This window comes from Pristis pectinata, chromosome 23, assembly GCF_009764475.1.
Source record: "Pristis pectinata isolate sPriPec2 chromosome 23, sPriPec2.1.pri, whole genome shotgun sequence".
NCBI classification, from domain to species: Eukaryota; Metazoa; Chordata; class Chondrichthyes; order Rhinopristiformes; family Pristidae; genus Pristis; species Pristis pectinata.
The window spans coordinates 29277077-29304833 of NC_067427.1; the positions used below are offsets into that span (position 1 = coordinate 29277077).

The 27757-nt window shown below is 41.4% G+C and overlaps 1 protein-coding gene across 1 annotated transcript in view; it reads right to left on the reverse strand.

Annotated features, from left to right (window-relative positions):
• The window catches only part of LOC127582304 (uncharacterized), a 204348-nt gene that overhangs the window by 55417 nt on the left and 121174 nt on the right, over positions 1-27757 (reverse strand). The window contains exons 12-15 of the mRNA XM_052037483.1: positions 26833-26916; positions 18073-18099; positions 11853-11882; positions 2175-2210 (exon numbers count right to left, since the gene is read on the reverse strand). Coding sequence (XP_051893443.1) covers positions 2175-2210; positions 11853-11882; positions 18073-18099; positions 26833-26916 — 177 coding nt within the window. The remainder of the gene's footprint in view (positions 1-2174; positions 2211-11852; positions 11883-18072; positions 18100-26832; positions 26917-27757) is intronic.

Below are 27757 nucleotides of genomic sequence, written 5' to 3' on the forward strand. Positions count from 1 at the left end.
GCAAATTAAATTCTCCCTTTTTATGCAACTTCCACAAATAGTCCCAGAGTGATCAGTATGCTATATTAATTTTAAATAAACAAAACAGAGCAATTTGTAAGTCCTGTACTTACATTTAACATTACCAGACAACTTTTTACCAGAAGGTAATAAGCTATTTTCCACATGGCATAATTTTCTTCTCCGAAAACATTCCCACAGGCACTGCTCCAGTGATAGGTAGCCTGGGACTTTGAGTAAGAATACCAAAAAAGTACCAGAACAGGATGCAAGGATATACTACTATTTTGTCAGAAGTCTTAGGATCTTAAGAACTATAGACAGGGATGATGAGAGCACATTGACACAAATCAAGCAAGTGGTCAGCTGCAATCTGGGAGAATTAAAGTCGAAAGTCAAGTTTCTTGTCATATGCACAAGTACATGTATGCACAGATACAATGAAAATCTTACCTACAGCAGCATCACAGGCACACAGCATCATATAAGCAACATTCACAAGAAAAACATAAATTATACACAATTTTTTTTTACAAGAAAACACAACAAGAACAAAAAAAGTCAATTTTAGAGATGGATAATTAGAGAGGGGTGTCCTAAAATATGGAAAGTTATTCTGGAGTCAGAGGAAAGCATACTGAGGACTGGGAAGGAGCTCCAGTAAAGTGGATCTAGCATTCCAGAATGGTTGAAAAATGGACCTGGGCAAGACATGGCAAAGGGCAGAATTTTACAGTGATATGGCTGTTATGGTTCTAGCAGTTTACAAAACAGAATGGAAGGTTAAGGCATCTACAGAAGAATTCAATACAATAAGTCTCTTGCAGCTTTTAGATAATCAAACACACCACCATAGACTTCTGGTCTTTCTGTGCCCTTCCCAAATGCATATATAGGTCTTTACTGGCCATCAGGCAGTCTTCACCTCTTTGATTTTGGTTAGGAGCAACTCTCTTCCAGCTTAGTTTTATTCTTTGATAAAGCAACTTCCAATGTTAAAAATATGCAGAACTACATATTGTGACATCAATCATCCCGTAATTCTGATTTGATGTCAGTGTTGCTATATTGTACCTCAATTATACAGCTTAATGTAATATGTTCAAATCGCAATATTTTTCCAATATTTACTGACAGGAAGGACAGGGATCTTCCTGAGCTATTAAAAAAGAATCATGACTTGCAGGATAGTCACTAAATAATTTGTATGGAGTGTTTATACTGCTCATTCATGCTGCTACTACTCCAAACCAAAACGCCACATGATTCTTAACTCCAATGCATATATGAGGACAATGTGAATTTAGTGAAAATAATACTGGCACTTACAACCTGAAAAAACACTCCATTAATGAGCATGATAATGATCTCATTTCCTCGACTGCTAAAGGGGGTTTCTAGCTTTACTGTGAGTTGCTCTATGCTAAACAACCTTGCTAACACACATAGCAGCCCCTACCAGCTGCTATACAAGGGACCAGCTGCAGACACAAAGCAGGTGGAGGAGGAGAACAGGAGCAGAGGAAGTGGGAGGAAGAAGCCAACATGGAGAATAGGTTTTTGGCTTGGTCATTTATGATGCTGCACTATTTACTGACACAAGTGCAACTTCCAGAAGCATAACAGCTCAGCTCGCATCTTACTTTTCTTATTTGCTGATCAAGAGCCACAGTGACAAAATAAAAGCCATAAAATATTAGGGTTTCATTTTCTCTCATGACCCCATTAAAACTCATTTACCTGTCCATAAGATACATCAATGCCAAACTTGTGCAATAAGGAAGAATTGGAATTCAGATATCCAATGCCATTCATCCTATTTGCTTGTGCATACCAAAAAAGGAATAGGTGGAGAAATTCCTACTCCTGGGGAAGGAAAACTCAGCACAATGAAAAACAAATTAACACTACAGCAATATTCATTCTGACAGTCAACATTATTGAACTGTGAGTGTGGCAGAATCCTTGAATTCCATATTGGCCTCATCAGCCATTCTCACAATCCACAGAACTGAAGTGAAAGCAAGTTGTTGATCCTGAGGAAGTGTCTAAGAAATGGAAATGAATGTCAGAACTGCAGTGATTTCAATACAAGGAATGCAAGAGTGATGTGTAGAAATATTTCCTCAGATTACAAGTTCCACAGTTTAGCAGAGTGAGGTCATTATACTTACATGCTGTACTCTTCGGGTAGTGGTGGCCTCAAGCTTCTAAAAGTAAGAGCATAAGATTTATTAACCTTGAAATAAAATTAATGAAAAAGTGCTGCTATGATTATGGGGAACTGAGAAAAATGGATTTTCTGAACTCAGGGGTCCTTTAATTTTGTTTCCTGCTAACAGACAAGATAATTGGAAAGCTGGTGACATTTTGGGTGAAAGACCTAGTTCACAAACTCAAAACCTTTGGGAAGTCAGAGACTAAGGAGGAGGAAATTCCTGATCTCTGGAGTACTGGTACACAATGTGAGACAAAGGAGAATGGAGGTTCTCAGTCACAGTGGAAGGTTTCAATTGTGGTGTGATTAAATTTTGGGTGGGCAGCCACCCACATCAATGGGGAGGACAAATTGAAGGCTGGTCACATTGTGGGACTGGGCTGCCTAATGAGTGGTGTGGTTCAAAGGTAGCTCAAAGAGTCTAGTTGTGGGCTCGCAGGTTCCGAGGAAGACTGGGGGCTAACAATAATGTGGATGTATTGGCAGTAGAGAGATGGATGAAGAATTAGGTCGGTGACACTGGTAGGAGGGTTCATTGGTAGTCAGGGGTGAGCAGCTGGTGATCAGAGGGTCCAATGATCTGAAATTGGTTGGAGTGGGAAATGTATAATATTGTGAAATGTATAAAATTCTGTCAACCCATGACTGTTAAGACATGATTCTATCGCTTAGTCATAGCCTCGAAATACAGGCAGGACTGTGTGGTAAATCTTTGCAGTTCTCTTCAGAGAACTGAGAGATCTATTGATCTGGATATTAGAGTCAAAGGATATCGGAATAGGGCTGGAAAAATGATGTTTGAGGTAGAAGGTCAGTATGATTTTATTTAATGCATGAGTTGGCATGAGAGACTGAATAGCCATTCCAGCTGCAGCCTCGTTATCAACAGACCATAAGGTCACTTGCCAAATAATTGCCTGGGATCATTATGACAACACTTCATTTGCATTGGTCCAGCAGGCACAAATGCGACTGCATTGACATCTCCAGCATCAGCCTGGCCTTGCCCGCTGGAAACTCTGGTGCTCACCCATGGAGATGTTCATCAACCTCTTTCTGGTCCAAATCTAGGAATTAATATGCAGCTTTTTAAAAGAAAGTGTAGGGTTTTCAATGTCAATGAACAGGAAATTTGACAAACAAACTGGGAGCTTGCTTTATGAGAATTGCACTATTATTGATTATCACAGACAATTGAGTAGAAAAAAGTCTATAATTAAGAAATGCTCAGAATTCTTGTGCTTAACAGATGGTACTTAGTACAAATGCATAATCGTTGATTTCCTTCAGAGAACTTATAAGGAGAAGACCCGGACTGACTGCTTCTATCTATGAACTCATCTAGGGTATTTGCACTAATTGACAGAACAGCCATATTAGCTGTATTAAGAAACATGGCTGCAGGCTGAAGATGTCAGTTTGAGAAATAGTTGTTTGGTATCTTCCAGAGGTACTTGTCATACTGCAGGGACTTCTAGCCTTTTAAAATCAAACACCTCTGGAAAGAGAAGCATCCTCTTGCTCACAATTGCTAATAATGAGTTGAAAAATAAATGGTAATCAAGCTTAATTAGATTCTGTCTCAGCTTCTGCCCCCAAAGGTGGTATTATAGTTAAAAAGGTGGATAAAGTTTAGCTCTATATTTGCAGGAACTGACAATGAAGGTCAATAAAACATTCACTGGAGCAGAAGTGTATAATCCTGATTTCTCAATTTATGTTACAACAAATGTAAATATCAAGTTTCTACTTTCTCACAGCATCTTGTTTCAGAAAATGGTTATAATAGTTCAGCATGGTGTGCTCATTGCACTCACAAAACAAGGTTTAACTCCAATGGTCTACAAAAGATAAATTTGAAAATGGTATTAAAAATTCTTCTTTCATGACATCGTTATTCAAATGTGGACGCAAACCATATCAGGATTGAGTTATTCACTTTCCTTATCCTGCATAACATAATGATTTATCTTTTATTTACCTACTGGGGCAGCTCACTCCTCTTTGGGATCTTTAGATCTGTATGGGAACAATAACTTACCTCACAGGCCAGCTGACTCCACTCCAGGTCTGTCCTTAAGCAGTCACTTACCTTCTAGTTCATGTGAATCCACTCCAGGTCTTCCTAGAAGAAATCACTTACCTTCCAGATGAATCCACTCTAGGTCTTCCAAGTCCGTCCTTCAGCAGTCACTTACCTTCCAGTCCAGGTGGCTCCACTCCAGGACTTCCAGGACTGACCACATGCAGCCACATACCTTGGAAATGTGGTAAAAGGGCTGGACTGCAGGTGAGACTGAAACAGCATGGGTTCATAACACCCCTACCCAGCATACTAACAGCTAATGTCCAGACCATTGAGAACAAAGTTGATGAACGAAGGGCACGACTGACCTACCAAAGAGAACTGAGGGACTGCTGTGTGCTATGTCTCACTGAAACGTGGCTTACACCTGCTTCACCTGACTGTGCCATACAACCTGAAGGCTTCTCAATTCACCGGATGGACTGTACAGCATCCTTGGGCAAAGAGGCAGAGGGCTCTGCTTCTTAATCAACTCGTGGTGATCGGACATGACGGTCCTGGCAAGTTCCTGCTCACCCAGCTTGGAATATCTAACGGTGAACTGTCACCCATACTACCTGCCATGGGAGTTCATTTCAGCTGTCCTGACAGAGTCTACATCCCACCTCAGATGGAATGTGAAGCCTGCACTCAATGAACTAAACTCTGTGGTCAACAGCCTTGAAACAGGATACCGAGGCCCTCTTCATCATTGCAGGTGACCTCAACAGGCCAACTTCAAGATCGTGTTACCAAAATACTCACAGCAAGTCTCCTGTCCCACCAGGGGCCCAAACATCATTGACCATTGCTATACAACCATCAAAGATGCATACTGAGCCACACCCCCACCCTCACTTTGAGACCACCAAGCTGTGCTGCTTCTCCCTGCATACAAACAGAAGCTGAAATGGGAGGATCCAGAACAGAAAGTCCTATAATGCTGGTCTGAGGAAATAGATGAGCTTCTACATGACTACTTTGAGTCAGTGGACTGGTCCATGTTCAAAGACTCAGCTGCTAGCCTAGATGAGTACGTCACCACCATCACGGACTTCATTAGCAAGTGTGTTGAGGACTGTATACCAAAGAGGACAATATGGGTGTTTCCAAACCGGAAAACATGGATGAACTGGGAGATTCACTCCCGACTGAAGTCTAGGACTGCAGCATTCAAATCAGGTGACTCTGACTTTACAAGAAATCAAGATACGACCTCTGTAAAGCTATCAGAGATGCTAAGAGACAATAACAGTCCAAAATCCAGTCCCAGACCAGACGTCAGTTGTGGCAGGGCTTGTATGCTATAACGGGCTACAAAACTAAGTCGGGCAGCATCGCCGACAATAGCGCATCCCTTCCCAATTATCTTAATGTATTCGGTGCACATTTTGAACAGAAGGGGCTTGGTGTGTCACCACCCCAACAGCCTCCAATGCACCTAAACTAATAGTCACTGTTGAGGATATAAGATCAGTCTTCTGGAGAGTGAACCTGCAGAAAACATCTGGCTCGGATGGTGTCCCTGGCCGTGTCCTTAGATCCTGTGCAGATCAACTGCAGCAGTATTTGCAGACATTTTTAACCTCTCCCTGTTTCAATCTGAGATTCCCACTTCCTTTAAGAAGACCACTATCATCCCAGTACATAAGAAAAACAAGGTAACATGCCTTAATGACTACTGACCAGTGGTCTGACATCCACCATCATGAAGTGCTTCGAGAGGCTGGCATACATCAACTCCAGCCTCCCAGAAAACCTTTACCCACTGCAATTCGCCTACCGCCAAAACAGGTCTATGGCGGACGCCATCTCCCTGGCCCTACATTCATCCCTGGAATATATGGACAGTAACGATACCTACCCTAGACTATTGTTTATTGACTACAGCTCCGCCTTCAATACTGTAATTCCAAGCAAGCTCATCACCAAACTCCAAGACCTGGGACTCAATGCCTCCCTTTGCAATTGGATCCTTGACTTCCAGACCAACAAACTGCAATCATTAAGGATAGGCAGCAACAGCTCCGCCACAATTAATCTCAGCACTGGTGCCCCAAAAGGCTGCGTCCTCAACCCCCTCCTCTACTCCCCATACACTCATGACTGTGTGGCTAGATTCTGCTCTAACTCCAAGTTTGCAGATGATACTACTATAGTCAGCCATATCTCAAATAATGACGAGTTGGAGTACAGAAGGGAGATAGAGAGCTCAATGGCATGGTGTCATAACAACAACCTTTCCCTCAATGTCAGTAAAACAAAAGAGCTGGTCATTGACTTCAGGAAGGGGGGGGAGGGGCGGTGCACATTCTCCCGTCTACATCAAAAGTTCTGAGGTTGAGAAGGTTGGGAGCATCAGGTTCCTAGGAGTGTACATCACCAATAGCCTGTCCTGGTCTAACCACGTAGACACCACAGCTAAGAAAGCTCACCAGCGCCTCTACTTCCTCAGGCGGCGAAAGAAATTTGGCATGTCCCCTTTGACACTCACCAACTTTTATCGATGCACCACAGAAAGCATCCTATCTGGATGCATCACGGCTTGGTATGGCAACTGCTCTGCCTGGGACCACAAAAAAAATGTAAAGAGTTGTGGACACAGCTCAGCACATCACGGAAACCAGCCTCCCCTCCAGGGACTCTGTCTATACTTTTTGCTGCCTCAGTAAAGCAACCAGCATAATCAAAGACCCCACTCACCCCGCACGCTCTCTCTTCTCTCCTCTCCCATCATGCAGAAGATATAAAAGCCTGAAGACACGTACCACCAGGCTCAAGGACAGCTTCTATCCTGACTATTGAACGGTTCCCTAATACAATAAGATGGATCCTTGGTTTCACAATCTACCTCATTATGACCTTGCACCTTATTGTCTACCTGCACTGCACTTTCTCTGTAGCTGTGATACTTTATTGTTTTACCTTGTACTACCTCAATGCACTGTGTAATGAATTGATCTGTATGAATGGCATGCATGACAAGTTTTTCCACTGTACGTCAGTACAAGTGATGATAATAAACAAATTCAATTCAATTAAAGCTATATTGGAGTTGTGATTTTGGAGGATTTTTGTTGATCGTGATTTTTGTTATAACAAAGTAAATCTTTCAGACTACTTCAATGTTCATGATGACTGCATGTATTTGTTATGGTTTGGATTTTACCATCAAAAAGAGAAATTTGAGTGGTCTAAACAATTAAAAATTGATTTTACCCAGAATAAATCATGATCATTTTTCGGTTGTTTTGTGCCATTCCAGCTATTTAACTGAGCACATCCTGGAGTTACTCACACTTGTGCCTCTGATTGAACTTTTCAGTTACATGCAGGATGACATCATTCCCCATGCCATCGTTATGTTGGAGTTGTACAAGACATTGGTGAGACTGCCCTTGGAGTACTGTCTACAGTTCTGGTCACCCTATTATGTGAAGGATGTCATTAAATTGGAAAGAGTGCAGAGAAGATTTACGATGTCAGGACTCAAAGGCCTGACTTACAGGGAGAGGTGGGACAGGCTAGGTCTTTATTCCTTGGAATATAGGAGATTGAGGGGTCAACCACATGGAGGTGTATAAAATCATGAGGGGTATAGATTGGGTGAATGCACATTGTCTTTTTCCCAAGGAAAGGGAACTAAAAACTAGAGGGCATAGGTTTAAGGTGAGAAGTGAAAGATTTAAAAGGGATCTGCAGGGCAACTTCTTCACACAGAAGGTGCTGCATATATGGAAAGAGCTGCCAGAGAAAGTGATTGAGGCAGGTACAACAACAACATTTAGAAGACATTTGGATAAGTACATGGATAGGAGGGATATCAGCCAAATGTGGGAAAATGTTTTCCAGCTTAATGGGCTGAAGGGCCTGCCTCCATGCTGTATTACTCTATGACTCGACCAAGTTTAAATCCTGGAACTCCCTACCAAACAGTGTTGTGGACACCTATACCAAAAGGACTACAACAGTTCAGGAAGATGGTTCTCCACAATCATCTAAGATACAACTAGAAATGACAATAAATCTAGACCTTGCCTGTGACTCTCACATCCAAAAATGTGAATAATTAAAAAAAAATGAAACCTAAACTAACCATAAGCAGCAGATTATTGTGAAGGACATCCATCACTTTTATGAAGATTGAAAGTAGACTTATTGGGTGGTAATAAGCCAAATTTGATTTGTCCTGGCTTCTTCCACATTGTCAGATAAACGCCAGTGCTGTAACTGTACTGCAACAGTTTGGCAACAAGAGCAGCTAGTTCTGAAACACAAGCTTTCAGTGCTACAAGTGGGATATGTTCTGGCCTCTTGGTCTCTGCTGTATCTAGTGTCCTCATTCATTTCTTGGTATCACATAGAGTGAACAGAATCGGTTGAAACCTTCTGTAATGGTGGGATGACTTTGCATTTCTAGCTAAACAATGCAGCAAATGCAATTGTTAAATCATATTGTGTCTGCACATTGCAAGATGTGGGAATGACACTTTGCAAAACTGCAAGAATTCAGTGGAGAATATGAATATTGGGCATAGGTCCTGAACAGCTATTTCTAGGTAAGTGATAAGAGTGTGAGATTTATGGAGAAATTAATAGGATGTGGCATTTGCAGGTGCATCCACTAGCTTTAATTACATGTCTCAAAATTACTGAATTTCCTGTGGCAGAGCATCTTTTGATGACTCCTGTTACTGATTATCAAAACTATGTCCTCTCAACTTTCCAATATGTGCCTGGAGGGCTTGGAAAATGAGAACAAATCTCCTACAATGTGACCCAGACCAAAGCATCAAGAGTTATCTGCCCTCTCTTGTATTAAGCCATTATTGGTCACCTCACAGGTTAGAATGAATTTCAGGCCACCTGCCAGCACCTGCAATAACCTCAATGCACCTTTAAGTGGTTCTGGACCCTGAAATTGAGTACCCTGCCAAAGTAATAAGCCAAAGCACAAAGTTGGAATGCTACTTGGACAGGAGATAGCTGGAATGCATAAATAACACATTTTTGCATTCTCACTTTTAGGTGATCTAACCAATGGGGGAAGATTAGAAATTATGGAACAGAAATTAAATAGGAAAATGGCAAGGATGAAGAGAAATAAACCAGAGTTTTATAAAGCTGCAACATAACTTCCTGACTCCTGAACTCAATGCCTCAACTAGTAAAGGCAAGTATGCCAGACACAAGAAAGACTGCAGATGCTGGAAATCTGAAGCAACACACAAAATGCTGGAGGAACTCAGCAGGTCAGGCAACATCTATAGAGGGAAATGAACAGTCAACATTTTGGGCCAAGACCCTCCATCAGAATGGAAAGAAAGAGGGCAGAAGTCAGAATAAAAGGGTGTGGGGAGGGGAAGGAGCACGAGCTGGTGGGGATAGGTAAATCCAGGTGAAGGGGGAAGGTAGCTAAGGCGGCAGGGATGGGGAGGGGGGTGGGATTGATGTTGAGAAGCTGGGAGGTGATAGGTGGAAGAGGCAAAGGACTGAACAAGATGGAATCTGATAGGAGAGGACAGTGGAGCATGGAATAAAGGGAAGGTGGTGGGAACCCGTGGGAGGAAGTTGTGGGTGATGGGTAGGTCATGAGGGTGGGGGAGGGGAAGGAGAAGGGGTAGAGCGGCCTGAGGGATAAGGGATAACCAAGGGTTGGGGGGGGGGGGAAGGAGAGAGTGGTTACCAGAAGTTAGTGAAATCGACGTTGATGCTGTCAGGTTGGAGACAAGCATGCTATATGCCTTCTTTACCACCTTATCAACTTGTGCAGCCACTTTCAGGGAGCTATGGACTTGGACCCCAAGATCCCTCTGCCCACCAATGTTGTTAAGAGTCCTGACATTAACTGTGTACTGTTCCTTTACATTTGGTCTCCCAAAGTGCAACACATAACACTTGGCTTGATTAAACTCCATCTGCCATTTCTCCACCTATATCTGCACCTAATCTATATCCTGCTGTATCCTTTGGCAATGTTCTACAGTATCCACAGTCACTAATCTTTGTATCATCTGTGAACTTACTAACCCATCCAACCACGTTTTCATCGAAGTCATTTATATATAATCACAAACAGCAGAGGTCCCAGTATGGATCCCTGCAGAATACCACTAGTCACGGACCTCCAGCCAGAATAAGTCCCATCAACCACCATTTGCTGTCTTTTAAGGGCAAACTAATTCAGAATCCAAACCGTCAAGTCACTTTAGATCCCATGCATCTCAATCTTCTGAATGAGCCTACCATGTGGGACCTTGACAACTGCCTTACTAAGATCCTTGCAGACAAAATCCACAGCTCTACCTTAATGGATCACCTTCGTCACCTCCAAACATTTCCCCACATATAGTCCATCTGCCACTTTTTTCTCATTCACAACCTATGTTCTTTTAAAGATTCTTTGTATCTTCTCAATATGTTTTCCCACTACCTTTTTATCAAAACAAACAGTTATAATACCACTTGGTCGCTTCACCTAAGTTATTAATTTAGATGCTAAGTGGTTGAGGTCCTGGCACCGATCCCTGTGGCACACCATTTTCTACAGCTGGCCAACTTGAAAATGACCTATTTATCTTGACACTTTTTTCTATTAGTTAGCCAGTTCTCTCTCTATTCTATTACTCACAATGCCATGAGCTCTAATCTTGTGCAGTATCCTTTCTTGTGCCATTGGAAATCCAAATCCAACATGTTTAGTGGTTTCCCCATATCCATACTGCTGATTACATCCTCAAAGAACTAATAAACACCAAGGACAAAAGAGACTGCAGATGCTGGAAACCTGGAGCAACACACAAAGGAGCTGGAGGAACTCAGCGAGTCAGGTAGCACCTATGGAGGGAAATTGAAAGTTGACGTTTTGGGTCAAGACCCTTCACCTGGACTAATAAACACCATTTGCCTATCATAAAATGTGTTGACTCTGCTTAGTTTAATTATGCTTTTCTGAAAGTCTGATTATTATATCTTGAACAATGGATTCTAGTATCTCCCCAAAGTGAAAAATGTTAAGCTAAGATTTGAAGAGAGGGTTTTACTTGTGGTTTTCTAATCTACTGGGGCCTTTCCAGAATCTGTGGAATTTTGGAAGATTACAACCAATGCATGCATTATCTCTGCCACTACTTCTTTTATGAACCTAGCGTGCAGATTAGCAGGTTCAGGTGACTTGAAAGCCTTTGATCCTATTTGTTTGCCCAAAATCTGGGACAGCCAGTAAGTATAACTTGAATATATCAATGTGAAACACAAGCTGCCAGTCTCATATCCTAGCATTACTGCTAACTTCCCTGACTTGCCAAAAGTCTCGATTCTGCATTCCTATTATAAAAGTCATACATGCTCTGTCACTGTAAGTCACCTTTCTTTTCTTACTATGTCAGATAACCAAGAATCTTTCCACAAAACTTTGATGCATTCCCAAATCTTTGATTTCAGGAGTGACTTATGCACTGGCAACAGAAAGTAGGTTCCTGATTTACTTCTTGATGTACTACACTGAATATATAGATTGTTTGAGGAAGCTACTCCTAAAATGAAGCATACAATGTGTGTTTGACTTACTGTATTGGACTTGATGAACTTGGAGGCAACCTGAGGAAACAAATCAGGAAATCATTAGCTATTATACAAAAACAAAAATACCAAGATGCTGGAAATCTAAAAGTGATGATAAAGAAAGCTTGAATTTTATTAACTTTTCTGACATCTAAAGGTCTATTGCAATTCTTCCCATCTCTTGCTCTGTATCCGGGATAGGCTATTCACCAATTCCATTATAGCATGCAAATATCTATGGATAGCTTCACCATACATTCTCATACCTTACATCCCATAAAGATCTGTAATTTTTCCTCGTTCCTTCATCTTTATTTTATCTAAACATAATGGCACCTTTTATGTCATTACTTTTGTCTTCCTATCCTCAAGCAAGAATTCTCTTCCACCCATGGATGACAAAACTCTTGATCACGTCACATTTCTCACACATCTGATATAATGATCTAATCCCGTTCTCCCTCAGAACCAGGATACATCATTTCTTAACCTTCCATCTCCACATTTAACCAATTCTATTATATCCAGAATGAAGTCTCCACCTAATACTTCTGCTCTTTCCACTTCAGATATTGCTTCCTAATTGAAACTTTAGTCTACTGTTCAGTAACCAGCAATATCATAGAATCATAGAACAGCACAGCACAATACAGGCCCTTCGGCCCACAATGTTGTGCCAACCTTTAAACCTCGCCTGAGACTATCTGACCCCTTCCTCCCACATATACCTCTATTTCAAATTCCTCCATATGCTTATCTAGCAATCTCTTGAATTTGGTCAATGTACCTGCCTCCACCGCTACCCCAGGCAGCACATTCCATGCCCAACCATTCTCTGGGTAAAAAACCTTCCTCTGATATCTCCCTTGAACTTCCCACCCATTACTTTAAAGCCATGCCCTCTTGTATTGAGCATTGGTGCCCTGGGAAAGAGGCGCTGGCTGTGTATCTATTCCTCTTAATATTTTGTACACCTCTATCATGTCTCCTCTCATCCTCCTTCTCTCCAAAGAGTAAAGCCCTAGCTCCTTTAGTCCCTCCTCATAACACCACCAACCTCTGTGTCGTGTGCAAACTTGCCAACCCACTCTTCTACCCCCTCATACAGGTCATTAATAAAAATCACAAAAAGCAGAGGTCCCAGAACCGATCCTTGTGGGACACCGCTAGTCACAGCCCTCCAATCTGAATGCACTCCTTCCACAACCCTCTGCTTCTACAGGCAAGCCAATTCTGGATCCACATGGCCAAGCTTCCCTGGATCCCATGTCCTCTGACCTTCTGAAGAAGCCTACCATGTGGAACCTTGTCAAATGCCTAAAATCCATGTAGACCACATCTACTGCACTACCCTCATCAATCTGCTAGGTCACCTCCACAAAGAACCCTTTCAGGCTTGTGAGACATGATCTGCCCTTCACAAAGCCATGCTGGCTGTCCCTGATCAGACCATGATTCTCTAAATGCCCACAGATCCTACCTCTAAGAATCCTTTCCAACAGCTTGCCCACCATAGACACAAAGCTCACTGGTCTATAATTCCCTGGAGTATCCCTACTACCTTTTTTGAATAAGGGGAAAACATTTACCACCCTTCAATCCTCCGGTACCATTCCCGTAGACAACGAGCATTCAAAGATCCTAGCCAACGGTTCAGCAATCTCCTCCCTTGCCTCGCGGAGCAGCCTGCGGAATATTTTGTCAGGCCCTGGGGACTTATCTGTCCTAATATTTTCTAACAGCTCCAACACATCCTTTCTTTTGGTATCAACATGCTCTAGAACATTAACCTTACCAACACTGTCTCAGCGTCAAGGCCCCTCTCCTTGGTGAATACTGAAGAGAAATATTGAGGATCTCACCCACTTCCACAGCTTCCAGGCACATCTTCTCACCTTTGTCTCTAATCAGTCCTACCTTTACTCTCGTCATCCTTCTGCTCTTCACATAAGTGAAAAATGCCTTGGGATTTTCCTTAACCCTACTCGCCAAAGCCTTTTCATGTCCCCTTTTTGCTCTCCTCAGTCCCTTCTTAAGTTCCTTCCTCTGTTCATGCAAGTACAGAGACACAACAGCTGGGATTTACCTCCTTCCTTTCCACTATTCAAGGCCCCAAGACGTCCTTTCATGTGAAATAGTGATTTACATCACCTCCTTTCAATTTCATGACTGTAATTGCTAATCAAACCTATCAGCCCAGGCCTTGATACCGTTCATGTCTTGCTGCATTTGGACATGAACTACCTCATTATCCAAGGAGTCGCGAATGGTTTTGAACATCGTGCAACCATCAGCAAACATCCCTACTTCTGAACTTACAATTGAGTGAAGGTCATTGATATAGTACCTGAAGATGTTGGGTCTGGATCCCTCCCTGAGAAATTCCTGCAGAGATGTTCTGTGGCTGACATGATTGATCTGCAACAACCACAATCATTTTTTTTTGCGTGCTAGGTATGATTCCAACCAGTGGACGGTTTCTCCCTGATTCCCTATGACTACAGTTTAGCCAGAGCTCCTTGATGCCATACTCAATCAAAAGCTACCTTGATGTCAAGGGCAGTTACTCTCACTTCACCTCTGGAGTTCAGCTCTTTTGTCCATGTTTGGACCAAAGCTGTAAAGAGGTCAGGAGCTGAGTGACTTTGCAGAACCTCAACTGAGCTTCTGTGAGCAGGTTGTTGCTAAGCAAGTGCTGCTCAATAGCACTATCAATTATCCCTTTCATCACTTTACTGCTGATTGAGAATAGACTAATGGGGCAGTAATTGGCTGGATTGGATTTGTCCTGCTTCTTGTGGACAGCACACACCTGAGCAATTTTCCACATTACCAGGGAGACGCTAGCTAAACTGGAACAGCTTGTCCAAGGGTATGGCCAGTTCTGGAGCACAGGTCTTCAGTACTATTACTGAAATGTTGTCAAGGCTGATAGTTTTTGTTGTATCCAATACCTTTAGTCATTCCATGATGCACATGAAGTGAATCAAATTGGCTGAAGGCTGGCATCTAGCATGCTGGGGAGCATTGGAGGAGACCAAGATGGATTATCCAATTGGCACTTCTGACTAAAGATTCTTTCAAATGTTTCAGCTTTCTCACTTGCACTGATGTTTTGGCTTCCCCCATCATTCAGAATGAGGATATCTGTGGAGCTTTCTCCTCTAGTGAGTTGTTGAATTGTCCACCACCATTCATGACTGGGTGTGGCAGGACTGCAGAGCTCAGATTTGATCTGTCGGTTGTGAGGCTGCTTAGTTCTGTCTACTGCATGCTGCTTATGTTGTTTGGCACGCAAGTAGTCCTGTCTTGTAGTCCAAGTTGACCCCTCATTCTGCGGTATGCCTGGCACTGCTCCTGGCATGCTCACCTGCACGCTTCATTTAACCAAGATTGTTCTCTTGGTTTGATGGTGATGGTAGAGGGGGGGATATGTTGGGCCAGGAGACTGCAGATCATGGTTGAGTACAATTCTGCTGCTGATGATGGCCTGCAGCGCCTCATGTCTGCCCAGTCCAGAGATGCTAGATCTGCTTGCAGTCCACCCCATTTAGCATGGCGGTCATACCACGCAATACGATGAAGTGTATTTTGACTCTGAAGATGCATCTGTTCCACAGGTAGATTGGCGAGGATGAAATCAAGTAGGTTTTTCCCCTCTTGTTGGTTCCCTCACCACCTGCCTCAGGCCCAATCCAGCAGCAATGTCCTTTAGCACTCAGCCTGCTCAGTTAATCGTGGTGCTACAGTGCCACTTTTGGTGGTGAATATTGAAATCCCCACCCAGAGTACATTCTGTGCCTTTGCCACTCTTAGTGCTTCCTCCAAGTGGTGTTCTATATGGAGTAATACTGATTCATCAGCTAAGGGGGGGGATGGTAGGGGGTAACCAGCAGAAGGTTTCCTTGCCCAAGTTTAACCTGATGCCCTGAGATTTTATGGGATGTTAAATCAATGTAGAGGACTCCCAGGGCCGTTCCCTCCTGACTGTATACCACCGTGCTGCCCCGCACTTCTATCAGGTCTCCCTCAGCTTCCAATGCTCCAGAGTAAACAATCCAAGTTTGTCCAACCTCTCCTTATAGCTAATAATCTCTAATTCATGCAACATCCTGGTGAACCTCTTCTGCACCCTCTCCGAAGTCTCCACATCCTTCCTGCAGCAGACTGACCAGAACAGCATACAATACTCCAAATATGGGCTAACCAAAGTTTTATACAGCTGCAACATGACTTCTTGACCTTTATACTCAACACCCCGACCAATGAAGGCAAGTATGCATATGTCTTCTTTGTCATCCTATCTACTTGTGTTGCTACTTTGAGGGAACTATGGACTTGCACCCTAATACCCTGTGAACATCAATGCTCCTTAGGCTCCTGCCATTTGCTATGTACTTTCCTCTTACATTTGACTTCCAAAAGAGCAACACCTCAGACTTGTCTGAATTGAAGTTCATTTGCTATTTCTCTGTGCAAATTTCCAGCTGGTCTATATCCTGCCAAATCCTTTGACAACCTTCCTCACTATCCAAACTTTGCCAATTTTCGTATCAACTGCAAACTTACTAATCAGCCCTATGTTCTTGTTCAAATCATTTATACACATCATAAACAACAGAGGTCCCAGCATTGATCCTTGCAGAACACCACAGACCTCCAGTCAGAATAACATCCCGCACACTTTTATATCACACAATGTCTTGATTTAATGTCTCATCTGAAATCTAACATCCTGAAAAGTGAATCAGTCTTCCAGAAATGTTATAGAATGCAAATCTAGAAGTTGGTACCCAAACTTTTGGAAATGTACTTGGTCATCAAGAGCATGCCGTGCAATTTGGAACAGAATGCAAGGTAAGACAATTTTTCTGATTATCAAGTCCACAGTTGCTTAATAATTCCCAGTTCTGAATCGTTAAATTGGTTCTTAATATTCCAGGACTTAGTAGCTCACTAGGTAGTGCACTACCAACTTCATGAACATTGAAGTTCTTGAGATCATTTGTGCTTCCACAGAGAGAAGAATAATATAAATTAACAGTGGCTGAGCTAGGGTGGTATAGTATGTTGAAACCAGAGTTGAAGATCACTATGGGTATTCCCCATTTAACGCAAGCCACTCCTAAGCTTCTGTCATCCCAGTGGGACAGAATATGCAGGAATTTGAGATGTAGGCTGCTAAGAATAATTCTGCCTGACTATGTCAAACTATTGCTTCCCTTCTTTATGAGACAAATCTTCCAGTATTAGTAACAGTCCCCACCCAGATGGTACTGTGGAAGCCTTTTCTAGGTTGACTGAGCTGTAAGTGTCTTTGCCTTGATTGAAGTCAACTAAGTAGTCCATTAGGTGTTTTACTTTTCTTCTTTTCAATCAATTTTGTGTAACAGAGTAATAATCTAAGCCATTATAGGGAATCAATTGAGTCAGTCATGTTGATATGTGATTAGATTCAACTATAGGCCAAATCAGGTAATGATGATAAGGTTTTCTTTCCTAAAGGGATTTTGGAAAACTATCTGTTATTGGTGCCAGCATTTTATGACTAGATTAAAAAAATCAAGTTCTGAAATTATTAGATGAGTTTTCAGAAATACTACTCCAGTAAAATGTCACTATGGTGCATATCTTACTAGAGTAGATCAAATCATCAGTGAAGTTGTTGCTGCTTGTCCAACCTGGACCATCCTAGCCATTAGAGTTCGACCTGCAGGATTATTTGTAGCCACATAGGACTGATCACAAGCTTAATTGCCATATTTATCATCTTGCATCAGTTAGCTCACATAGTAGTGCAATCTGAAATAGGACAAAAAGAAATGCTGAAGTGACAATAATGGAATAAGCAAGAGAAAGAGAATTAGGAGTCTGAGAACGTGGCAGCACCACCACTTTCATATCACCATTCCATTATTGTCGCTTTAGCATCTCTTTTTGCACTTCTTCAGATTGCACTACCATCTTTGTACCATTCCATTGTTTTGCACCCATCACTGCACTTATTATTGTATTTATTATTACAATGTATCCTGTTTACTCTGTGAGCTTCATGTGAGCAAGGAACTTCATTGCACCTTGGTGTACACGACAATAAGTTAAACTTACTAAACTAATTTAAACTAACTAAAAACAACTAGAAACTAACTTGTTTCAAAACCTTCATCTCCATGCCCAGAAACATTTCTCAGAATTCTTCAGAACAAACTGCTTATAAAGCACTTACCACACTGAAGGTGAAGGCTGCCTCATTCTGAAACATAGAAATAACATTCACAATCTTCTGTTCAGATTCTTCACAATTTTATTGAAGTATTTTCTGATTTCATAAGTCAAAAAATCACCAAAATATGTTTATTAACAATATATCAAAAATGGTGAATAGTCAAAATAATAAAGCTGTCAGTATAAACTTATACAGACTGAATAACCCCAAACATAAATCCAGGGATCACAAGGCCCATTTACCTTGTGATCATTTGAAGCAGGCAGCATGGCATTTTGTGCTTCTTGATTATGAGCATCATTTGTGCATGCAGTCAGGACTAATCATTGTTTACTGCTACATCCATCAGCCCAAAATTGATACTTCATGGCATTACTTAAAGGTAACTTATAATGCTTAATGTCAGTCTCCATCTTCTGAAGGGGAGCTGCATTGTAACTGGAGTGGATGTTGGGACCCCTTTGTAGCTGATCTGGGAAAGACAGAAGAATGGTTGAAGATGGGAAAGAACAGCTATCCAGGTTTTCAAAAGCTACACTGGAGGTGAAATCATAGGATCATACTGGGCTGTTCATGCATGCTAGCCAGTGGACATCCTTCTGAATTAACTCCATTGCCCAGCTCTTGTTCCATAGTGCTCTATGCCAAAGTGATTCAAGTGCTCATCTAGACACTTGTTGGTTGCTGTCAGCAACCCAGCTTCCATCACTCTCTCCAGCAGTGGAATCCAAGTACTCACCACTCTGAGTAAAGAAGGTCCTCTTCACATCCCCTCTGAATCTCTTACCCCTTACCCTAAACCTACGTCCTCTAGTTTTATCCATCTCTAATATGGGGAAAAGCTTCCTGCAGTCTATCCTATGTATACTCCTCATAATTATATATACCTCAATCATGTCCCCTCTTAACCTCCTCCGCTCCAGGGAGAAATGACCTCCATCCTCCAGAAGATTAAGGCGCATGGGATTCATGAAGAATTGGGAGACTGGATTCAAAATTGGCTTGGGCATAGAAGACAGTGGGTAGTGTGGAGGGTTGTCATTCTGCATGAAGGACTGTAACCGTGGTGTTCTGCAAGAATCACCGCTAGGACCTCTGTTGTTTGTGATATAAAAAATGGACAAAAATGTAGGTGGGATGATTAGTAAGTTTGCAGATGACACAAAAATCGGCAGAGTTGCGGATAGGGAGGAAGGCTGTCAAATGATTCAGTTGGATACAGACTAGTTGGAAACGTGGTCAGAGCAATGATAAGTGAGGTGTTGCACTTTGGGGGGTTAAAATATAAGAGGAAAGTACACAGCAAATGGCAGGACCCTTAGGAGCATTGATGTACTGAGGGATCTTGCAGTCCAAGTACATAGCTCCATTAAAGTGGCGATACAAGTAGATAGGGTCGTAAAGCTTGTGTACTGTGTGCCTGCCTTCATCGGTCAGGGCATTATAAAAGTAAGGAAGTCATGTTGCAACGGTAAAAACTTTGATTAACCCACATTTGCAGTATTATGGGCACTTCTGGGCACCAAACTGCAGGAAGGTTGTGGAGGCTTTGGAGAGAGTGCACAAGAGATTCACTAGGATGTCACCTGGATTAGAGTATTAGCTATAAGGAGAGGTGGGTCAAACTTGGAGATAGAAGAGACTGCAGATGCTTGAATCTGGAGCAACACACAATCTGCTGGAGGAACTCAATGGGTTGAACAGGATCTGTAGGGGGATGGGGAAGGAACTTTTGGTGTTTCAGGTCAAAACTCTGCATCAGGTGTGAGAGTGGAGAGGGGAAATAGCCAGTACAATGAGAAGGGGGTGGTGCAGATTCAGGAGCCTAAGATGATTGGTGGACTGAGGAGTGGTGAAAGATGACAGGCAAATCGAGCCAGGTAGGGGAGGGGGAAGGGTAGAGTTGGGAGACATAAGCAGGTGGATGAAAGATGGAAGTAGACAAAAAAAGGAGAGGTGCAGCGAGGTGGGGAGAGGGAAGGGTGAAGGTGAGACAGCTGCAAGAGGGTGATAAGCAGGGACACAAAGGCTACCAATGCCAGAATCTAATAAATAAGGGAGGTGATAATGGGAACCATTAGGGGAGAGGTGACCTCGACCACCCCCCCTTCCAAGAATCCAATGACCCAAACAGTCCTTTCAGATGAAACAGTAATTTACTTGTACTTTTTATAACGTAGTGTACTACATTTGATGCTCATGTGGTCTCTGCTGTATTAAAGAAACCAAACACAGGGTGGGTGACTACTTAAACAAGGGTAGCCATGAGTTTCCAGTTGCCTGTCACTTTAATGTTACATCCTATTCCCACTCTGACTGCTCTATATTTGGCTTCTTACAAATCCCAATGTAAACTTGAGGAACAGCAGCTCATTTTCAGCCCTCAGGACTCAACACTGAATTTAGCAATTTCAGATAACCAACCTTTCCTATTTGTATCAGATGAAAGCATCAAACTGTAATGTTAACTCAGGTTTTTCTCCCTCTGCAGAAGCTCAACCCTTTGCAGAAAAACAAAGTAGAAATAGCAATCTTTTCCCACAACTAAAGCTCTCAGATCTGGCAATAATTTTGTTAATTACCTCAGTTCCCCTTCTTGAGTGCTATCACACCTTTTCTGTGACATGGAAGTTTGTTCCTTCACTGTCCAGTAATGACAGGAAGATTTACCCATTTTCTGCAATCTTTTACATTAATTGAAGAGCATTTAAAAAAAATCAGACCCTGCCCCTTGCATTCTAATTGTAAAATCCTACTGATTGAGTTAGTTTAGGGATTAGTTCAAACTGCATCTAATTTCTTAGAATAAAAAGGGACTAATGGACAACTTTTAAAAGAATTTTCATTTAAAACATATTTAACATGAGAAACTAAATAACATACACCATTGGATAGAGCAAATGGTTCAATTAAACCACCTTCCGTGATTTAAAAAAGTCAGCTACAGGTGTAGCACTCAACACATTAAATACTTTTTGCAATAAATTTATTTTTTAGTATTAAAAGTTGGACCAAATTAACAGTCTTAACCTTATCAATGAATGCATTTTATAGGGAAGAAAACAACACTATTACACTTTGTTAGACTGCCCAACTGAGGGGAATGTAAGGTTTTACACTTCTGATCCTGTAAATAATTATTGGAAACAAAATGCGTCCTAACCAGTGGAACTTACTTGCAAATCCCAGCCCTGAGCCCTCAATCCAACCATTACATTGATCAAAATGTTCCATGGAGAGAATATTTTTCCTACTCCTTTCATTCACACACCAAGAATCTGCAGAACTAGACTACTGGAGTTAAGATGAAGGACACAGCCTTCAAGTCCTTACATACAACACTGAATGATTAGAGGTCTCTCCAATAATGACCTGAATATAAATAAAGCTGCCTGAGTTAGTGTTTTAAGAGCATTTTCTAGCATCTTTTTCTTTCCCATTTGCATTCATCTCCCACTATTTACACTTCCTCTAGATGAATCAGCTGCAATAAACAACTCCTCACTACCCTCTCAACATCTGTTTCATTCAGTCTCACTTGATTTCCACACTATCAAAGACATTCCTATTGTTCTTTCCATGCTTCCTACTCTTTCCAATTTAAAACAACTTTAATTTCTAATTCTTTTCCTAGTTGTGATGAAAGGCCATCAACCTGAAAAGCTAACTCTGCTTCACACACCATAGAAGCTGCCTGACTAGTTCAGTATTTTCACTATTTTCTGCTTTTATTTCAGTACTGCGGCCAGGATGTTGTCTGGTTTCATAGCCTTTGCTCTATCCAGTGCTCTCAGCCATTTTATGTCGTGAACTCAATCGACGGAAGACTGGTTTTTGTGATGGTGGAGACCTCTGTAGGAAGACAGAATCCACTTGGCACTTCTGGCTGAGGATTGAAACCCATACGCCGACATATGCCAAGATGCCAATAGAGATGTTCTCAAATCCTTGTACATCCATTAGCATTTATTGTCTACCATCACTGACAATGTGAAAGAACTGCAGAGCTATGTTCTGATCAGTGTCTTTGGAAGTAACCATCACTGTCAACAATTTTGTCCCCAGTTCTTGCACAGCAGCACTGGTGTTTCCAGTATCAGTCAACTGCATCTAAATGCATTAGTTAAGTCACTAATAGTTTGCCGTAATTTACAAGGCCAATAATTATGGAAAAACTCTTCTGTAATGAAGACGACAAAGTAAACAAACACTGGGATTCAGCTCTTTGCCTGGAATTCCATGGAGTACTGGGTGTCAAGGACTACAAATATATGATAAATTGTCCATCATTACAGCAACCTAGAGTTTATTTAAATACAAAGAGAATATTTGTACTGTTACGGACTCAGTGAAAGTCCCTTTAAGATAGAGAGTGTGTATGTGTGTGGGGCGTGCTTACGTCAATAGAAGATAAAGGACGTAATGACGTTGTTGAAGAAGTTAGGAGAGAGAGAGAGAGAGGGAAGGGAGAGAGACACCAGCTTGCTAGTTTTCTCTATCGATGGATGAGAAACAATAACTGTGTCTGCCACAGAAATCCATGTATGGAAGTTGGAAGTAATCCGGTGGAGTTCACTTTGTTGCTGACCTGTAGAAGGAAACAGGTATTTGTGTGTGTGGATGACCACGATTCGGATGCTTTTCGGGGTGAGGAAGTCACTACCGAGTAAACACTGAAGTGTCGCTGGGGTTCCATCGTGGAACATTTGGATTTCGTATTTACTCTCTCTCTGTTTTTCTACATCTACGTCTTATCTTCAGACAACGGTGGTTGTTGAAGAAGCCCTTGCTCATGTTTCACCTTATGGCTTGCGGAACTGAACTTTAAGAACCATTCCGGAACTTGGAGTTTGGGACTTTGTCACACACACACACAAAGAGTTTAGTTTTGGGGTTAACGTTCAAGGTTTAACATTTTTGAATTCTAACATACTAACATTTTTACTTTTATTTTACATATTATCATAAGTAGTGATTAATAAAATAGTTTTTAACACTGAATCATGCTCAGTGTGGTTCTTTTGTTGCTGGTTCGTGACAAAATATCAATAAGCAGCTGGTGGGAAACCACAAGAAGGATCAATGCAACTTTGCAACAGGTTCGCTGGAAGTTGTCAAGCTTCTTTCACGTTGCAACAATTCAACATTCCAGAACTTTTTATTCTAAAAAGCAAATTTAAGGGAAGTTAAGTAATACCCATTTCAAATCTGTCATATAATACCTGTGAGGAACCTCATCACTGATCATGCCAAATGACTACCTGATGCATCATTACACAAGTGTTGACAATATGCCTCAGGTACACTATTGGTTTTAACGTGTCTGTATACTCACTACTGAGGATGTCCAGAATGATAACAGTGTGCAGCTTGCTGCACATAACTGTGACACAAAAAAATTGCAGATGGAGGGTGGCTTATCACTTCGGAGGACTAGTAAAAGAATGAAGATTAGACATTCACCACACTTAAAAAGCACCCGATGAGCACTGGAAGATTCATTTTCTGCTGGGCTGTGGGCCATCAATTTTTGGTTTACAAGGGCGTTCATAAAAATAAGTCATTCATCCTACATACTGTTGAACAGGAAGTCTGGAAGCTCTAACTTTGCAGAAGTTCGTCCTGGATCAACTCACTTAGCATCCAAGCACCCTGGTCAACAATGCATGGAGCTGGTCTGGCAATTAGTACTCCATGTTCATTGTAGAAATTCATTGTAGAACAGGAGGAGGACAGTTGGCTGATTGCTTCCATGCCATCCAAAAACAGATTCGTAGTATATTGTTTCTCTGGTGCTATGTTTTATCGCATTACTCGCCCAGAACGTTCGTTCATTGTGACAGTTTGATCTTAACTATACTGACAAGCATACCACACCAAAGTTGCAAAGATCAACCATCTGAGGAAGTCTTCAAGTGAGAGCAGTCCACCACCACTGCACTTAGCAGAATTTCAACCACACCCACTATTCCACATCAACAATTAGTCCTGTATGTTTGAGAAATTCATCATAAAATGAGTGGAAGAATGATCTAATAAGGGATAAAAGTCAGCTGTGGTGCCAATCAATAAATTTTATACATTGTTGTGAGAAAAATAATCAATAACATGAAACCCTTGCTGAACAATAATTTCTGAACATATCAGGTGCATCCAAAGTAGCTTCAACAATGCAGGGGCAGGCTGGTCAGATACCTGACTCACAGCCTTAGTTGTGCCATAGATTGCAGACTGTTCCTCTCTGATAAGTAAATGTACACTTGGATGCTCAAAAGTTAATTCCTAACATAGGTCAGTAAATTTTCAGATGTATAGGGGAAGAATCAGCATTAAATGAGGCAACACAACTGGTTCTGGCTAAAGGTTGAGCAACAGGTAGAACATGGAGGCATCCCACCTACATGTTGCCTTGCATTATTATTCATTTTCACGAGGTCAGTGCCATACCACTCCTATCAGTTTGCTGCAGACCAACTTGTGGGAATCAGTCACACATCATGAGAGCACAGATAAAGTGCCATCCTATTTAATGTCGCAGGCAAGTTGGCATCCAAACTTAGCATAACCTTGATCAACTTCTGCAAAGACTCTTTTTAAAGACTTACCTGAAATTCAGCTTAACACCTCCTTCCTCTCCTGTATTGTAGATAATATGTGGAGTATACCTATCAGAACCTAAATAAGTTTCTTATGCACCACAAACATTATGTTCCTTAATCTTTTCCAAAGTTCAGTGTTTATGTCCAGCTGAGAAGAAATATGGAGACAAGTCCAGAAGCATACTCTGCACAACTGCCCCTACAACCAGTGACAACTCTCACTCATTTTTAAGATACAACTTACTGGATGAAGACCCCAACCGTCCATGTGACCTACCGAATTGTTACATAGAACAGTACAGCACCAGAACAGGCCCTTCGGCCCATGATGTTGCGCTGAACTAATTAAGCTAACGACATCTAATCCTTTCTGCCTGCATATGATCCATATCCCTCCATATTCATGTGCCTATCCAAGAGCCTCTTAAATGCCTCTATCGTATCAGCCTCCACCATCACCCCTGGCAGCACATTCTGCACCCACTATTCTCTGTGTAAAAAACCTGCCCTGCACATCTCCTTTGAACTTTTCCCCCTCTCACCTTAAATGCATGTCCTCTAGTATTAAACATTTTGACCCTGGGAAAAAAAATACCGGCTGTCTACTCTATCTATGCCTCTCATAATTTTATAAACTTCAGGTCTCCCCTCAGCCTCTGCCATTCTGGAGAAAACAACCCTAGATGGGTTTAGGTTTTCTGAGAGTCACCCTGTAAAGGAATAAGAATTATTCTTGTGCATGTCCTGTGACAATTGTGGTATATTCGAAAGTTCTTAAAGGCAAAATGATACGACTTAGTTGCAGCAAAGTCAGAATATTGACAATTACAATTCTCAATCTTCTTAGGTTTCGGTCACTGATGTGGGCAAGAAATATTTGTAGTTCTATCACTAGCTATGTCTATATTTTTTTCTCTCAACTTGCAGTAAAGTCGGTATGATTATTTCAGTTTAATTTGTTGTGTAATTTAAGTCGATGTTAACATGTATGTAACATACTGGGCTGCTGCTGCAAAAAGCTAATTTTTCATGGCATTTATACCCAGGGTAGATATGACTGACAATACTTAAACTTCTGTATTGTCATCTTCATCTCAGAGGGAAGAGGATGCACCACCTCCAGGTCTCTTTCTCTGCTTAAGTAAGGTGGGCAATTTACAGTAACTCACTTCCACTCCTCCTCTTCCTCAGGTTTTGATTTCCTCTCCTTCATAAAGTGAAACAAGTCTATGATTTGGTTATATACAGTACCTAATACATGCAGTGTATTTAGTGAGGTGACTTTGAGACAGACACACTACTTTGCAGTGAATGGTGACAGTGAATGGATAAATAGGAAGAAGACAAAATGCTTGGAAAATTGAAGCTGGTTGTTGCTGAATGTTATGTGGGTTCAATGAGTGATCACAATGTGGACTGCTAAGTGAGACAGTATGTTTGAACTATTCAGTGAATCAGCAAACGTTTTCAATGTTTCTGACCTGGTTAGGTCATTAAAATGCTTTTTACATTGTATCCAAGATCAGGGTTTAAAGCTCCTCATGCTCACCTCCTCGGCTACTTCCAACTATATCTCTTGGTAAGAGTTGCAGGTTTCTTCTTCTCATTACTGGAGTAAACTATCCATGATTGTGTCCAGCAGTAACTTAATCACAGAATTAATCGTTCATCCTAAGCACCTCCAATTTCCCTGGGTCATCCCTTTAAATGCAACTACGATTGTCTCATGCACATCATGTCAGCTGCACAATGTGGGGATGCAAGACCTGGGTGTCAAAATGAATCAGCTCAAATTGAGTTGAGATGATAAATTCTGGTCAGTTCAGTTGACTTCTAAGCAATGCCTCCCCAGTATTACTGCAGCCAACTCCTCACTGTCCAAAGCCACATTTCAACTAATGTTGGGGCCCTCATCTAAATTCAGTAAATCATACCCTGACTGAATATACTTTAAGATGATTTGTATATACAAGATATCACATTCCATGAATATATTATATGATTTGCTCAGTTATACTAATTATTCCTTTGGTAACTCACTCAGCTTCAATGCAATTCAGCCAAGTCTTAATTCCATGCAGTTATATTAAATTAAGTTATAGTATTGAAGGAGATTGAGAGTACTTGTGTTACTCTCCTGGTCATTCCCTTTACCACTTACACTGATGCAGAAATATCCACATTGGAAGTGTTGTTGTCTCTCTGTGCATTGTTCACTTCATCACGCCACATTAGAATGGATGACCTAAGTTCAATGTAGAATCCAACAAAATATGGAAAAGAAAAGAAAATAACCAGCATTTTGTGGATTACAAGCCTATTTAATATGACTTAACCCCTCCTTGACCTCTTCAATCTGCAACTGTCACTGCTAACTTTCCACATCATGCCCTGCCATTTCCTTGTGTTATCTCTGCTCTTTTGGCCAAGCATATAATAAAATGATGCAACAGTAAAAATATGAAGACAGCAAATTCTACAGGAGAGTGTCATGGAAACAAAGTTATTTTTAAAAAAACCACAGGAAGAAATAACAATGGGAGGGTGAGGGGGAGGGAGAGATATTTGCTTAATAATATGATTGGGAGAGACAGGGAAAGAATTGTTATAAAATTAAGCCAAGAGGGAAGGTGACAGGTGATCAGATAACATAAATGAGGAGAAATACTGAGATGAAATGGTAGAAAAAAAAGATGAAAACATAGGCAACAGTATCACAGATATAGAGAACCGTGAAAGCCTTATATTACATCAGATCTGGGGAGAAAAAATGTTGGAAATCGTCTTAATGAAAGGTGAAAGGACTGGGTGAAAAAAGACCAGAGCTGTGATAATAATAGAAAATATAATAATAGCAGCAACATTTAAGTGATAGTCAGAGCGAATGGGAAAGAGGCAGAAAAGTCAGAAAAATAAGGCAGCAAGGGACACAAATAGATTGGATGGACATAATAAGAGGCACATATTGACTTCAGAGCCAGAGGATTCACAATAATAAGTAAACATTATGACCAGCTTGATCTTTACAATACAAAAATTGATTCTTGCAATATGATCTATGCGACATTGGACTGCCATGCACTGTC